The following is a 14,835-nucleotide window of genomic DNA, read 5'->3' as shown; positions in this document are numbered from 1 at the left end:
TTTGTATTTTCTTTTCTTTTTCTTTTTTTAAATGAAGTAATATTTCATGTGTCATAAAACACCAAAAGTCAAGGAAACATTTTCAGTTTTTTTGGTTTTACTTTTAAGTGTAAGATAACAGAAGGTTATGGTTTGTTTCCTGCTGTGTAAATGTATTGTGGTTTTTTTTATACTGTACAAGCTTCTGTGGTCTTTATTGTGTTTTAACATCATGGAACTGCACTAAGTGGATGATTCAGAAAACCTTGATAGGGAGTGAAACACACAAGCAAATATCCACATTACTAGAAATACATCAAAGATTGCAAGCCTGTAAAAGTTACTGTAAATGACTGATGTCACAGTACTTACTACCTTATGCTATAATTTTGAATATGCAATGTGTATGGTAGTTTTATAAAAAACATAGTTGCAGTGTGTGTAGATACTGTAGTATACAACAGACTGATAGACTGTATTGTTTAGCACACAGGACCATTCGCAGATATCTCTCACCTAAAAACTCTTGCATCTGTATTTTTCACTTTACAATGTAACAAATCATTAGAGAGTGGAAAGGAAAATGGGCAGAAGATCTCCTCTTGGAGTCAGTGTGTGCACATACCTGCTGGAAAGTTTTTTTTACCCAATATCAGTCTTATTTAACCACATAAGCCCAATTTATACTCCATATGATTTTATGGAATTTCATGACAATATTCGCTTATAAACATCATGCCCAAAATAGGGGCCCCAGGGTGAAAGCAGTTAAAACTTAGCTGACACTGATATGCAACTCACATTGAGTGAACACTGACCAGTGTCTTTATCAACATGCTACTTGAAAATGCATTATTTTTGTTTGACCTTTTGGTGGTGTGTCTCTCAAACCAACAGAGTCACCCTCCCAAAACCCTTGTTCTTTTTCATTATTAGGTATTATTCAGTATTTCCCTTTCATTCTACACTTCAAACAAAAACTGAAAAAACATTAAAAAGGTCCTTGTGATACAGTGTATTAAGTGCACTATTTTGCATTATCTACTTACTGGAGTTAACCTGATTGCTATACAACAAGGCCTCTTTGGGTGTAAGAGTGAATAGTTAAAAATACAATAACTTACAATGTTGACATAAACATTTGTAGTCTAACCATACAATGTAAAAAATGGTAACACAGATGCACAAGCATGAACACACATGGTAACACACAAGACGTGCACACATACACGCACACAGGCACACATAGTACGGTAGCTTACACAGCAAAAATCCCGAGTGTTCATTTAACTCAACATAGACCTTACGGGTCTATTCGTATGCACTCAGGACTTTACTGTGTGCCATCGGCTTTGCTCTCTTTATCTTCCCAGATTCCTCATCACATTCTTGGCTCTCTTCTCTGTGAAAAAAAGGAACTGAAAGCCAGATAAAAAAATGAATGTGTTTTCTCTCAAACTCTCTTTCACACTTTCCCTTCCCTCTCTAACCCATCACCTCTTCCTCGGCTATCTTTCATTCTCTGCTCTTCATCTCTTCTGCTTTTCCGTAAAAAGCTCCTTCTCTCGCAGTGAAAAAAGTCTATCAATTCTTTCCCAATGAGCATTCCGTTTTGAGACCACAGTAAAATCCTGAGCGATTATTGAACTTGAAATGGACCTTACGGCTTCCAGTTTTAGACTCTCAGAGTTAAATGAACACTCAGACAAATACATAAAGTGAGGAAGGTGTTCTTCATAAACTACCACTACCTTTGGACAGAGAGAAGGCTCACGGTAAAATCATCAGTGATAATTTAACTCTGTATGGGTTACATTTGTACACGCTCAGATGTAAATTAACACTGAGGATTTTACTGTGCAGAGACAGAGAGCAACAGAGATAGATAAAGAGAGAGCAGAGACAGCGGCGTTTCATGTGTGAGCTTTTATCATAAGTTTAGCCAAAGTGTTAGTGTAAATCAGATGATGTGTCCAATTCCCCTGGTGGAAATCCCCTGAAACTCCCCTGGTTCTGGCTCTACATTATGTCTCTCCTGTCAGACTGGGCCTATATCTCTCATCTCTCTCTCTCTCTCTGCCGCCCTCCCTCCTTCTCTTTCACTCTGGTGTGTGAGTGTGTGAGTCCGTTCATCCGTGTGTGTGTGTGTGTGTGTGTGTGTGTGTGTGTGTGTGTGTCGGTGCTTCGTCTCTGTCACAGCTTCATGCCGCTGAGACCTTTTGAAGTGAGGTGGCTGGTCTGTGTAACTGTAGTACCATCCACTTACAATGGTCACAACAGACGCATGCATCAAAAACGCTCTACTTAGGGCAGATAGAAAACATGGATTCTCTCAGCTGGACAAATGCGTGGCCCTTGGTTAATTGCTGAGAAACATCAGATAGCATGCACCGTACAGAGATGTGTAATGGGAAACAGCAATACTTTTAAGAAGTGTGTCCTGGGCTTGTTGTTTGAAAATGAACAGAGGAGCAGAACGAATGAACACGAGAATCCAAGTTAACGTTGTAGTTGTTGTGATGTCAATGCAGCTGGTTTATACTGACTTATTTGGCTCCCCTCTGGGCTTCAGTCATTCAAATGAACCACAACGTCATGCTTTCTTTCTGAAGATAAGAGTGGAAAAGGTAAATCGTTAATATTGTTTTAGCCCCGGGCAACTTTCCCATTGCAGTCATAAACCTTTTGCATAAAACAGGTGGAGATGTGCCTGTGTGTGCGTGTGTGTTTGTGCATGTGTGTGTGTAATTGAGAAACAGGCAAAGGAAGATGGAGAAAGAGGGAGAGAGAGAGAGAGAGAGAGAGAGAGAGAGAGAGAAAGAGATAACAAAGAGAGAGAGGGGGGGTTCCTGTGTGGAAATACAGTTGAGGAGGGAAGATACTAGATGCTTGGGTCCTGGTACGGCTCAGCACAACCCATTCCCCTGGAAGCTGAGGACACGTATGTACACATACACGCACACACACACGCATGCACTTACGCGCACACACGCGTGTGCACTCACACATATACATACACACACACACACACACACACACACACACACACACACACACACACACACACACACACACACACACACAGACACACACACAGAAAGTGGTGCTGGAACTGCTCAACAGTCAGACTGCATTCCTTCACTCTCTGTCAGTGACTCAGAGGTAGTTACATTCATAAGGATGAAATGTCGACGGAATGCAACAAACCCACCACAACATACATTACACAAGCATGTCACAGTCAGGTCTTGCCGATTTACCAAAAATATATTGAAACGGATATTTAGAACCAATAACCGACTTATAACCGAATAATCGAGAAGATTTTCTTTTTTTAAATAATTATTTTTCTTATATCAACGAATCACGAAAAACACAAAACACGAAAAATTATTATAGATTTTTTGAATTATCAATTCAATTGATTAGTCTGATTAACCACTTAATTCTGTATTATACCTTGTTGTACAATGGTACAAATACTGAAAATAGCCGCTCTACAAGCTGTGATTTGTAGATCTGCTATTTTCACAAATCTTCACAAAGAAATGTCATTAATCGTAATTGAGGCAAAAGTTTTAAATAATCTCGATATTGATTTGAAGTCAAATAGCCCAGCCATATGTCACAGTCAAGTTTGGAGCGTTTAATTGAACTCTGACGGACTCTCTCAATTAAATTAATGCTCCACATTTTGCTGTGTAGGAGCATCTAGCAAGTCTTTTACTTAAAACTCAAAACTTTTACATTTCAAGGACCCCCATAACTATGAGAGCGGGTCCATTTGGTTCCATTTGTACACTTTCAGAGTTACAGACCTGTAAGGGTTCATTTGGAACCCCTCAAGGAACCCTGTGGGTCCCTGGACCCCACTTTGAGAAACACTGGTGCTCTCAAGGTCTTTTATTTATTGAATATGATGCAGATTACTTTGCAGAGAAATATTCAGAAGGAGGCTATTTCATTATCAATATTATAAAAAACTGACAAAACACATATCCGGATTCAGGTTTTTGGAGCAACTGATTAAATGCAATGTGATGTAAAGTCATCTTAATTCAAAAACACTTTACTTTCTGTATAATTCAGTGACATGGTTGAAGGGGCGGGGTTGATCAGTGTAATGACCCATTAATGATTTATTGCCCACCTGTGTGGGTGGACGCACATGCGCGTGCACACACACACACACACACACACACACACGCTGTATGGAGAGAGAGAGAGAGAGAGAGAGAGAGAGTGACAGAGACATACAGCATGGTCCACAGTGGTCAGTTCTGCAGCTGGAGTGGAGTTTAGCTGCAGGTCAAACACTTAACAAGCAATTTGCTATCTCTCTCTCACACACACGCACGCACGCGCGCGCGCGCGCACGCACACACACACACACACACACACACACACACACACACACACACACTGACACACACACACACACACACACACACACACACACACACACACACACACACACACACACACACACACACACAATGACATAATGAAACAAAGTACATAGATACACAGTATAAAGAAGACACACAAACATGCATAATCTCTGTTCTGGCAGTGTGACCCCTAGCAGACGTTCTGAATCAAGTGTTCCAAACCACGAAGTAAAGGAGAGAGAAACATCTCTCTTTAGTCAGTATTATATTGACAATACATTGGGTGGTGTTGTAGAGACGGACTCTACCGCCACCTTGCGGTTGACCCCTGAAACGTGCAGGGTTTACAGCTTGAATGAACATCAACAGCAACAACTGAAGATGAGATGAAAGAAATATATATACAAAATACAATATAATGGTATATAGGTATAAAGTAAATATATAAGTATGTAACTAAAAACAGGAATCAAATGAAATGATAGGCACCAAAACATTCTGGGTTCTAGGGAAAACTGGGCACCGAAGAGATGGCACTATGGAAAGTGGGCACCAAGGCGTCGGAAGAGTGAGCACTAGGGAAATTTGGGCACCAAAACAGAGTGGGCACCAGACCTCAGAAGAGTGGGCACTATATGGATGGTTTGACTCATGGTTTGTGTCCACAGAACGCGTTTTGCACCTGTCTGGCATGCAGCATGCCTATTACTGGAATGCAACTATATTCAGATGATTGTTTTGTTCCAATTTTGTCTGCTCATTTCTTGGTATCATTAGGCCTACTTGCTTATTAAAGAGCTGGAGAGACAGGGAGACGGAGACCCATATTACAGAACACACACTAGAGATTACTATCAGAATAGTTATTAATTTAACAGTTATTAAATAAATAAATAATAATCACTTACCTTAGGCATAGTTCTGTGAGGTTATAGGTTTAGGGATCATTTTTGTGAAGTTAGGGTTAGGATTAAGGTTTGGGTTAGGCATAGTTTTACTGAGGATTAAGGTTAGGGTTAGGCATAGTTTTACTAAAAGGTGCCCAGTCTTCCCCCATAAGGTGCGTGGTCTTCCAACAGACTGCAGGGTTAGGGTTAGTGCCCACGCCTCTCACCCAAAGTTCCCACTCTTCCTGGTGCCCACTGTTCTCTAGTGCCCAGTCTTCCCAAAACAATTGTGCCCAGATTTCCCTAGTGCCTGTATTCGTAGACAGAAATGGGTTGAAAATGGGTGAAGTGAAGTGGTCCTTTAACTTCTTCTGACCTGACCCATGGTAAACATTTTAAATAGTTTTCCAAGTTTTGTAATGGTGTCATGTTAATTAGTAGTTTTTGTGTGTGACATTTTTGTGACAGGCTGTCATAAAAATGTCACACAGAACTACCAATTAACATTACAAACAATGGCTTAGCTGTGTTGGCCTTGCTGTCAGCTAGCCTAGGCCACACTTCAACAAGTGACAAGTGAATCAGTTCTTGCTTGGCCCGGGGCCAACCTTGCCACAGGTTTGTGTAAATCCGTTTAAATCCGGGCTCTTCAACAGGGGGTCCTCAGAGTTATTTCAGGGGGGTCGTCAAATCTTTATGTATGTATGTATGTATGTATGTATGTATGTATGTATGTATGTATGTATGTATGTATGTATGTATGCTATAGTAGTGATAGGAACCTTTTTTTCTTTCTTCATTTACATTAACCACTTTAACCCATATAGCGTCCCTACTCTGAGGGGAACATTAGCCAGAGCCCACTGCAGGGCATTGTGAGCTTGTAGATCGGCTAATTTTCGGCAAAGAAGTTTGGTTTAGGGAGAAAAAAAGACGATCAAGTAGCCTACACGTGTTCTAAGTATTGAGGCTTTAAGTGGTTAACTATCTGAAAATACAAATTAACATCAATACAACGCAACAAGTTACACAACACAACACAACACAATGACAGTGCTATCAAACAAGTCTATGACGCTATATTAAATATATGAAAACGTTTTTATACAATATGTAGTGTAGTGGGGGTCGCTGTTTCATCTCTCTCTCTCTCTCTCTCTCTCTATCTCTCTCTCTCTCTCAAATAAGGGGTCCTAATTGGCCTGACAAACGTTGAAGACCCCTGTTAAATATTGCTCGACATGTCCTGCTGACAGACAGGCAGACTGGAGTAAAGATGATGTCAATGAATGGAGGCTCGACTCTTACGTCAGATTAAGCCCCACCCGATACCGGAAGACTGACTCCACGGTTTATTCAACTATCTTCTCCAACGTTAACTAATGTTTAGGAATCATCTGTCAAATATAAAGGTGCGACTTTTACTGGATCAAACGGTATCCCGCCGTTGACAATGGTGAATATATGAATAAGTCTTATTTCCGTTATGTATGAGGATACGTAACAAATAGCTGTGTCATAGCGGGCTTCTTTGTTATTGTTCATAGCGGCTGCTGTGTTCATCCTGACGACTCGAACGTCCAGTAAGTTACTGATATCATCAATCCATCTGATCTCACTGGGTTTCATCCTGCGGCGAAGACAAGGTATAGTAACACAAATTACAATGTAATATTGACACGTAGATTCCGTAGAATGTCATGAAGCCTTTCTTTATTGTTTGTCACACCAAAATCTGTGCATCGCAATCATAGTAGGGCAGTGGTTCTAAACCTTTTCAGGCCCCCCCCGTACCCCACCCTGATGAGCATGAATGTAGGAATTGGGGCATTCAATTTAGTTTGACTCGGTTCCACAGATAAATATTGTGAAAATAGCAAATATATGAGCTTGTAGATCGGCTATTTCATAAATGTAGCCTCTCTCTTATATTATTTGACAATTTGGCCAATGTTGATGCAGTGATGGTCTTTCTTTATTTATATTTTAGGTATTAAAAAGGTCTTAAAAGTCCTTAAATTGTCACTTCACTGTCATCTGGGGACCCCCCCACAATCACACCCACAGGTTGAGATTCAGAACCACTGGTCTAGAGGACAATATGATTACATATACATTTGATGCCTTTCCTTCACACCTTAAATTACTTCACAGTGGCCTGTGTAATACAATGCCAAAAAGCACTTATTGGGATTGCAGACTGCAAATCATGATTTTTAACAGGTTAACAATAACATTAACAGGACTGTTATTGTTCTCAATCTCACATGCTTGTTGAATGCTAGTTTCTGACTGGTACAATCTAGCCTTGGATCAAGACTACCATAGATGTATTTTATCGAGTCTGACTTTTACTTTCGTATCTCAAAATTGATCAAATTCATCTATGATCCAAGGGTCTTGATCCAAGGTAGGTACAATCATGACATTAAGCAGACTGCTACGGTATGTTAACGTTGTTATTATGGAAGCAGAAACGTTTCGCTAATCATTTGGAATTAATATGAAACTCTTGCATGTCATGGAATTGAAGTATACTACATATTAAACATCCTTCTCATATCTAGCACTGCTGCTGATTGTACCATGCCAAAGGATTTAGACCAACCTGAGGATGGAGGAGACAAGGAACCAAAGGAGAGGACACCAGATGCTGAGGAAGCGGTGAGGAAGAGAATTCGGGCTAATACCCCAAGCCCACATCGAGGGAGCAGCCCACATCGAGGGAGCAGTCCACAAGGTAAATAATGATTCGATGAAATACTTAACAGTGCACAAGATGTAATAATGAAGAAGAACCTTGAACAAAGCCAGTTCTTACAGAATATTGTCAATGGTGCTGTTCCAGGCTTTATCTCTAAAGACATAGTCTTGTTTCGATGTTTAGCATTGTGAAACAGTTGTTTATGAGAGAAAACTGTGTATTAATATACTATTAACGATAATTTAGATTTCTGACCTGGACTTGTGCTTTAGCTTGTCTTGTTTTCTTTCCTTCCAGCAAGCCCTCCGAGGTTTGTGTCTGTGGAGGAATTAATGGAGACAGCTAAGGGAGTCAAAAACTTGGCTTTGGCCCACGAGATAATAGTCAACCAGGATTTTCAAATCAAACCTGCAGAATTTCCAGACGGAAGGTGATGATAGTGGTGATGATGTTGATTTATTAGACCCAAGTCAGTTAAAAATATGCTAGTTTTATTGGAAATCAAATCACTACATACTATACAAAAGCATCCAAATCTGTCCATGACTTTGGGTGCATCTGTTCTTTTAAATGATTTCTATGACGTGTGCTTTTATTGGGCCCCGGTCTACACAGGAGCCATACAAGTAGCAAACGTTGCAAATTGGAAATGCAAGCTCCAACCGGTTATGACATACCCATTGTACCCATCTGTCTGTGTCCATTTTATGCCTGTATATTGGGACAATAAAGAATCAAAGTGAGCACAATGAGGCAGAATGACCTAAATGCAGGTCCCAAGCTGGAAATCAAAACTATGACATTTTTATTATGTTATAATGTGTCAGTACATAACTGGTTTAGCCACCACCTCATCATTTATGTAATAAATGTCCCTCGATCCTTTGTCCTTTGCATAGTTTGGAGAAGAGGGTGAAGGATATCATGCACAAAGCATTCTGGGACTGTCTGGAGGCTCAACTGAGAGAGGATCCACCATCATACAACCATTCCATCAGGCTGCTGGCAGAGATCAAAGAGGTCAGGGCTTATATTATATATATATATGTAAGGAACAAATACAGGCAAAGGAAATAGAACAGTCCTACTCTTAACCTGTTTCTGCATCCGCTCCATCCATAATCATTTTACTCATTTTCATGTGTCTTTTGAAGAGTGATCAAGGGTCTCAAAGCTGTGCCATATTTGGATATACAAAACAATCACTCTATCCTCCCTCTCTTCCTATGTTCATTCTTTTTTCTTTTCTTCTTCCAACTTCCCTTTCTTCACTTTGTTCCCTCCATCACTCTTCCTCTATAGGTGTATTCTATTGTTCATTCATTCTCTCCTCTCTCCTCATGAAGTCTCTGTTGTCATTGTTGCTGCCCGGCCACGGTCGACTCCGGACTCGTATTGAAGAGGTCCTGGACCTTCCTCTGATCCAGCAGCAGGCTGAGAACCAGGCACTTGACATTGGTCAGCTCGCCCAGTTCATTGTGGGGATGATGGCCACCCTCTGTGCCCCCCAAAGAGATGGGGAGATTCAGAAGCTGAAGGAGACCACTGAAATGGTGCCTCTGCTCAAGTAAGATGAAGAAGGAGACTACTTAAAGGACAACTTTGTTTTTTTACAACCAATGTTTATGTTTTAGATTGTAATTAAAGTAAATAAAAGATGAGTGTTAAAAAAAATATATTTACTGCTTTCTATAGTTTTAGCAATTTTCACAATCTTTTTTACAGTGTTTTCACAGTGGGCGGGGGCATTCTGTCCGGTGGCTAAATATGTATTTTTTAACACATTAATCCGGCGTTTTCTTTATTATTATTTACAGTAGCTCTTCTAGCCCCCAATAACTCGCATCTGGCCATCTCAGACAGCTGGACCTTTTTTATTGTGTAAAAAAAGCATATTTAGCCACCGGACAGAATGCCCCCGCCCACTGTAAAAAATATCGCAAAAAATGCTAAAACTATAGAAAGCAGTAAATGAAAAAAAAATTACACTCATCATTTATTTACTTTAATTACAAGCTAAAATATAAACCTTGGTTGTAAAAAAACAAAGTTGTCCTTTAAAGAGACTATTTTAGTCCTGTTTCAGGTCTTTGTACAATCAATTTGAGCTCCTGCAACTTTATTTGTGTATAAAATATATTATTTGTGTATTTTTAGCACAGAGTCATGTCTCTACTGAAGTATGCTATGCTGTACAGTGAATGTGTCCTTGCTGCCGAGAAATCAGCTTCCCGGTTTCTAAACCTTTTGGGGCCATATGTACATTTCATTTCCCTCCACTTTATCCCTCTATCACACCTCTACTGTTTATTGGATATTTACACTATATTTAAGTGTAGCAGAGTAGTTCAAAAGCCTAACATCTCCCATGGTCAAGGGAAAATTCCATTTTGATATAGTGCCAGATGTTTGGTTTCCCATGCCGGAGACCCGGGTTTGAATCTTGGGATTTGACCTGGATCAGGTTTCCTGGTGTGTGGGTCAAAAGGGTGAATGTAGCGGAGTAGCTCAGTCTGAAGGCCAAAGGGCTAATATCTCCTCTGACCATACTCTTGGCTTAGTAGTAGATGTTTGGTTTCCCACGCAAGAGATCTGTGTTTGAATTTCAGGTGTTACACAAACAAAACGCAAATCTGTTTAATGTGGCATGATGTTGCTTCAGTTTATTTGAAATCTACACACTGGCTACAGAAATGAAATAATCCAAAGGATTATTAATTTCACATGTATTAGCCACTTCATAAATTATGTTAATCTCAAGTCTATTTCCCTGTATATTTCCAACCTCTTCCTCTGCCTCTCTCGGTTTTCTATCTATCTATTACCTCTCTCTTTTAGAGGGTTATTTTCTGTACTAGACTTGATGAAGTTGGACATGGTCAACTTTACCGTGAGCAGCATTAGGCCCCACCTGATGCAGCAGTCTGCAGAGTTTGAGAGGAACAAGTTCCAGGAGTTCTTGGAGAAACAGCCAAGTAAGGAGACTGTCATCCATATCAAGTCATGCGGTGTATGAAGCAAAACCATTTTGCAACATTCAATCAGGACTTGTCTAATTTGCAGGGAAGATTCCTAGTTACCTAGTTAGGAATGTTTCTTGTTAGGTACCCGTTTAGTCCAAAAGATTACATGATTTAAAACAACCTAGAAAGGATGTCACATGGGTTGTTGTGATGTTGTTTAGTTTGCTTGTTCCTTACATTGTGAAATACTGTATACGGTAGATTTTGCTATGTAGTGAGTGAGTGAACCATGTAGAACACAGCCGATGTTTCCTCTAAACTTTGCCTCAGGTACTTAACTAGGATGTACTGTCTTCTATGTATACTTCCTGCTGTAATGAGACAGTCCAAAGCAGCCATAACATGTTTTATTAAAAAACAACAACAACCTTCCTGGAAGCTTCCTTGCAATGAGACAGAGTCTTGTCTGAATAAATTCCACTTTCTACTCATGCATGTGAATCTGATATTATTTTTGGAGGTAGTGGTGTAGATTCCAATTCATTCTAATTGGTTTTTCAGATGCATTAGACTTCACTGAAAAGTGGCTTCAGGACACGGTGGAATGTTTAAGAGAGGTGGTTGCTGACAGTGCTGGTGCAGCCTCATCCGACCCTCAGTCTCTGCTCCCCCTCAATGTCCATAATAATGCCTATCTGCGCTTGCTGAAGTGGGACCACGGATCAGACCCCTTCCCAGAGGTAAGTGTCTATAGCCTTGAACCCAACCCTGCACGTTGACTCCTTTACGCAAGCAACCCTGTGTGTCCTAATCTCTTGAACACTTATTTCTATATCGTTGCTGTCGGGTGATATGAATGTCCAAAACCATTACTTTATAGAGCATAGCAGTGGCGGCCATTTTGTGGTGCCACAAATTGAAATAAAGATTTGCAAAAATATTCATATTAACCATTTTAAGCCTGGAACGAAGCCAACCAGGCTCCTGGTGAATCATGACCATAAAACATTTGATTCTGTGAAAAGAAAATATTTGAAAACCGCAAAACAAAGGGCATTTATTGAATGTAGTATTTCATATAATTAATATTCAAAAAGATTTTTTTCACAGAATCAAATGTTTCTGGTCATGATTCACCAGGAGCCTGGATGGCTTGGTTCCAGGCTTAGAATAATTAATATAAATATTTTCTGAAATCTCGATTGAAGATGAAGATGAAAATGAATGGGCTTTCTATTTGTGGCACCACAAAATGGCCGCCACTGCTTTGCCCTATGTTCCAATGGATCGAATATAGTTATCATTTAGTCACAAGCTTGTGAGTATTAATACTTAATACTAATTAATACTACATTGGTTAGATATTTATAAAACCCACAGTACAGACAGACTTAACCACTTTCAGCATCCCTATTTTGGGCACGTCATTATAGTCAAAGAATTTCCTGAATATTTAAAATAGTGAAAATAGCACAGCACAAGCTCATAACCTACCGCGATGTGAGCTTGCAGACTGGCTATTTTCACAACTTTTGCACAACACTGTCATATGACAAAGTATTAATTAATTTATGAAAAAACACAAAAAGATTAAATATGTACGTAGATACAAGGTTTCTGCTCGACAGGGACGATATGTATACATTCGTGGCTTCACACACCTCCCCTCCTCAGACGGTGCTGATGGACCAGGTTCGGTTCCAGGAGATGCAGTGGGAGGTAGAGCGGTTGGCGCTGTTGTCGTCTGTGCTCCTCATTGTCTACACCTTAACAGGGGAGGCCATCTCAGGCTTGCCTGGACTGATGGACACACTGAAAACCACTGTGGCTGCGATGCTCGTGGACATGCACACGCCGTGAGTACACACGACCCAAGTGCCAAACAGTCATACACACATGCTCTGCACACACAGGAAGAATACAGCTAGGAATCGCAGTGACTCCATATTTTAAATGATCCTTTGAAGGGAAATGCACACCTCTAAATGAACAAACACAAATAATACATGCAGGTGGATTGAGTTCCACAAGACAGTCAGATAATTAAAATAAAACAGATAATTATATATTGTTGTTTCTTCCTAGGACTTTTAGTGCAGAGGAAGCCTTGGCAACCATTGGAGAGGGACTGTGTGTTGAGCTGAGTCGGCAGCTAGACCAGCATGGCCACTCTCCATTCTCAACTGACCGACAGAGCACCCTAAAGGGACGGATCTCAGCCACAGCCCAGCCGGACAACACTGTCCGCAAGCTAATGGGTAATTGCATTGACGCCTATGAATGACTTCCTTTCTACGTGATTGTGTAGTTAGCAATCCTTTCCATAAGGATCTTTGTAAGAGCTGAACATAACATGTAGGCTACTGAGTCAAGTTCAAGCACACTCCTCTCTTTGTCTTGAGATTATAACTTCATTACAACCACAATTTTGGTTTTCTACAACTTTCCCCTTCTTACAGATGCTAGAATCCAAAGTTACCTCCTGGCTTACCTGGAGTCCAGTCAACACAAGACTCCTCCTCCCTTCCCTGGAGGTCTGGCTCCAGTCAGCAGAGAGCTGACAGAGCTGGCTGTTCGATTCAGTCGCCTGGTTAACTTCAACAAGCTAGTCTTTTCTCCGTTCTACCAAAGGATTCTCCAGAGCATACTGCAGGCAAAGGAGGAACCGACCACAGAGACTTGAATGGAAGCAGAATGGTGTTTGAGGGATTTGAAGGGTGGTATGGAGATTTTGAGATTTTCTCATAGGAAAGTATTAGGATAAGGTGAAAAAAACAACAACTCCGGTCATCTCTCAAATTCAACAGGATAAGAACAAAAAACCCTATCGCTGGTAACCATCTCCGTTGTATTCACTCAGTGTTGCTTATTTAAACTCAGACATCAGGATAGAAAACCTAAAAGAGTACCATTTCTCTAGCATTTACTTGTGTTTTGGTCACTACGCGGGACACCACAGCGCTCCACTGGTAAATTTTCACCCCCCTAGATTCACTCAAGTACCCAAATGGCTACTTTGCATAACAGGTTTACCGGTGGCGGTGAGCGTGCGCACGCGTGCATGGGACGTCATTAGCCTAAAATACCGTTCCTAAAATCACCGGCTTGTGTTACATGAGTACAATAAGTATTACCAATGGTTATATTATTCATAACACACATTTTAAAACAAAATAATGTACCAGACAGTAGTTTACAGTCTGTTTGACTGAAATTGTGAGTAAATGTTTGTACCAATTCGAGAACATTTCTTGTAAGTGGTGTTTCAAAGAAAGGGAACTTTCTGATGTTGTGGACCAACTTCAATTTTTTTTGTTTTTGTTGTCCTTTGGTTAAGTGTTTATTTATGATGGTTAATGACGGTTTTTAATTATTTATATTTAACTAGAACCTCTGCTTTTGACATTGATAGTCAATGCTTGCTCTACTGCTGTATTAAGATTATGGCTTGTCGTCACAGACTACATAGATGACGTATTCAGTGACTCAAAGCAAAATTATTACTAACATTCATAACACATTCAGTGACTGATTACACAAACTGCACTGATCATTGTCTTTGAAAGATAAACCATGTAGGCTACTAGGTCAATAAAGCTGTTCCCTCTTAAAAAGCAATGCTAATTATTTTTTACACCACTACGTGCTCTTTAATTATGCATGTTGTCCTTTGTATTTCATGGGTGTGTCCGGGTTAGTTTTCACAGAGAGGAATGTCACAGAGAAGTGGACTGAATGGCATTGATTTGATTTGACGATTACATTACATTCAAGATGCAAAAAAGAAACCCTACAATGCCTGCAATAAAAAGGGGTGACAGTAGAGGGAGCCAGAATCACATTTGTTAATCTGATACTATTGCAGTGGTATATAAAAACTGTTTTAATTTTTTTATTTACCACCTGTCAAA

The 14,835-nt window shown here is 40.1% G+C and overlaps 1 protein-coding gene across 2 annotated transcripts; it reads left to right on the top strand.

Annotated features, from left to right (window-relative positions):
* The first annotated feature begins 6,583 nt into the window (after positions 1 to 6,583).
* On the top strand, positions 6,584 to 14,526 carry tcp11l1 (t-complex 11, testis-specific-like 1). Of its 2 annotated transcripts, XM_084059681.1 has the most exons (11): positions 6,584 to 6,713; positions 6,805 to 6,903; positions 7,825 to 7,997; positions 8,259 to 8,391; positions 8,861 to 8,981; positions 9,308 to 9,528; positions 10,800 to 10,936; positions 11,486 to 11,664; positions 12,599 to 12,780; positions 13,010 to 13,182; positions 13,384 to 14,526. In XM_084059681.1, the coding sequence occupies exons 3-11, from the start codon at positions 7,844 to 7,846 to the stop codon at positions 13,605 to 13,607; spliced, it is 1,524 nt and encodes a 507-aa protein (XP_083915807.1). In that variant the 5' UTR covers positions 6,584 to 6,713; positions 6,805 to 6,903; positions 7,825 to 7,843; the 3' UTR covers positions 13,608 to 14,526. The 2 variants fall into 2 exon arrangements, with proteins under 2 accessions (XP_083915807.1, XP_083915806.1); XM_084059680.1 differs by having other exon boundaries at positions 6,590 to 6,903.
* The last annotated feature ends 309 nt before the right edge of the window (positions 14,527 to 14,835 follow it).

This window comes from Gymnoscopelus microlampas (assembly GCF_963454915.1).
Source record: "Gymnoscopelus microlampas genome assembly, chromosome: 6".
Lineage (NCBI taxonomy): Eukaryota > Metazoa > Chordata > Actinopteri > Myctophiformes > Myctophidae > Gymnoscopelus > Gymnoscopelus microlampas.
This window is presented reverse-complemented; position numbering and strand designations above follow the sequence as displayed.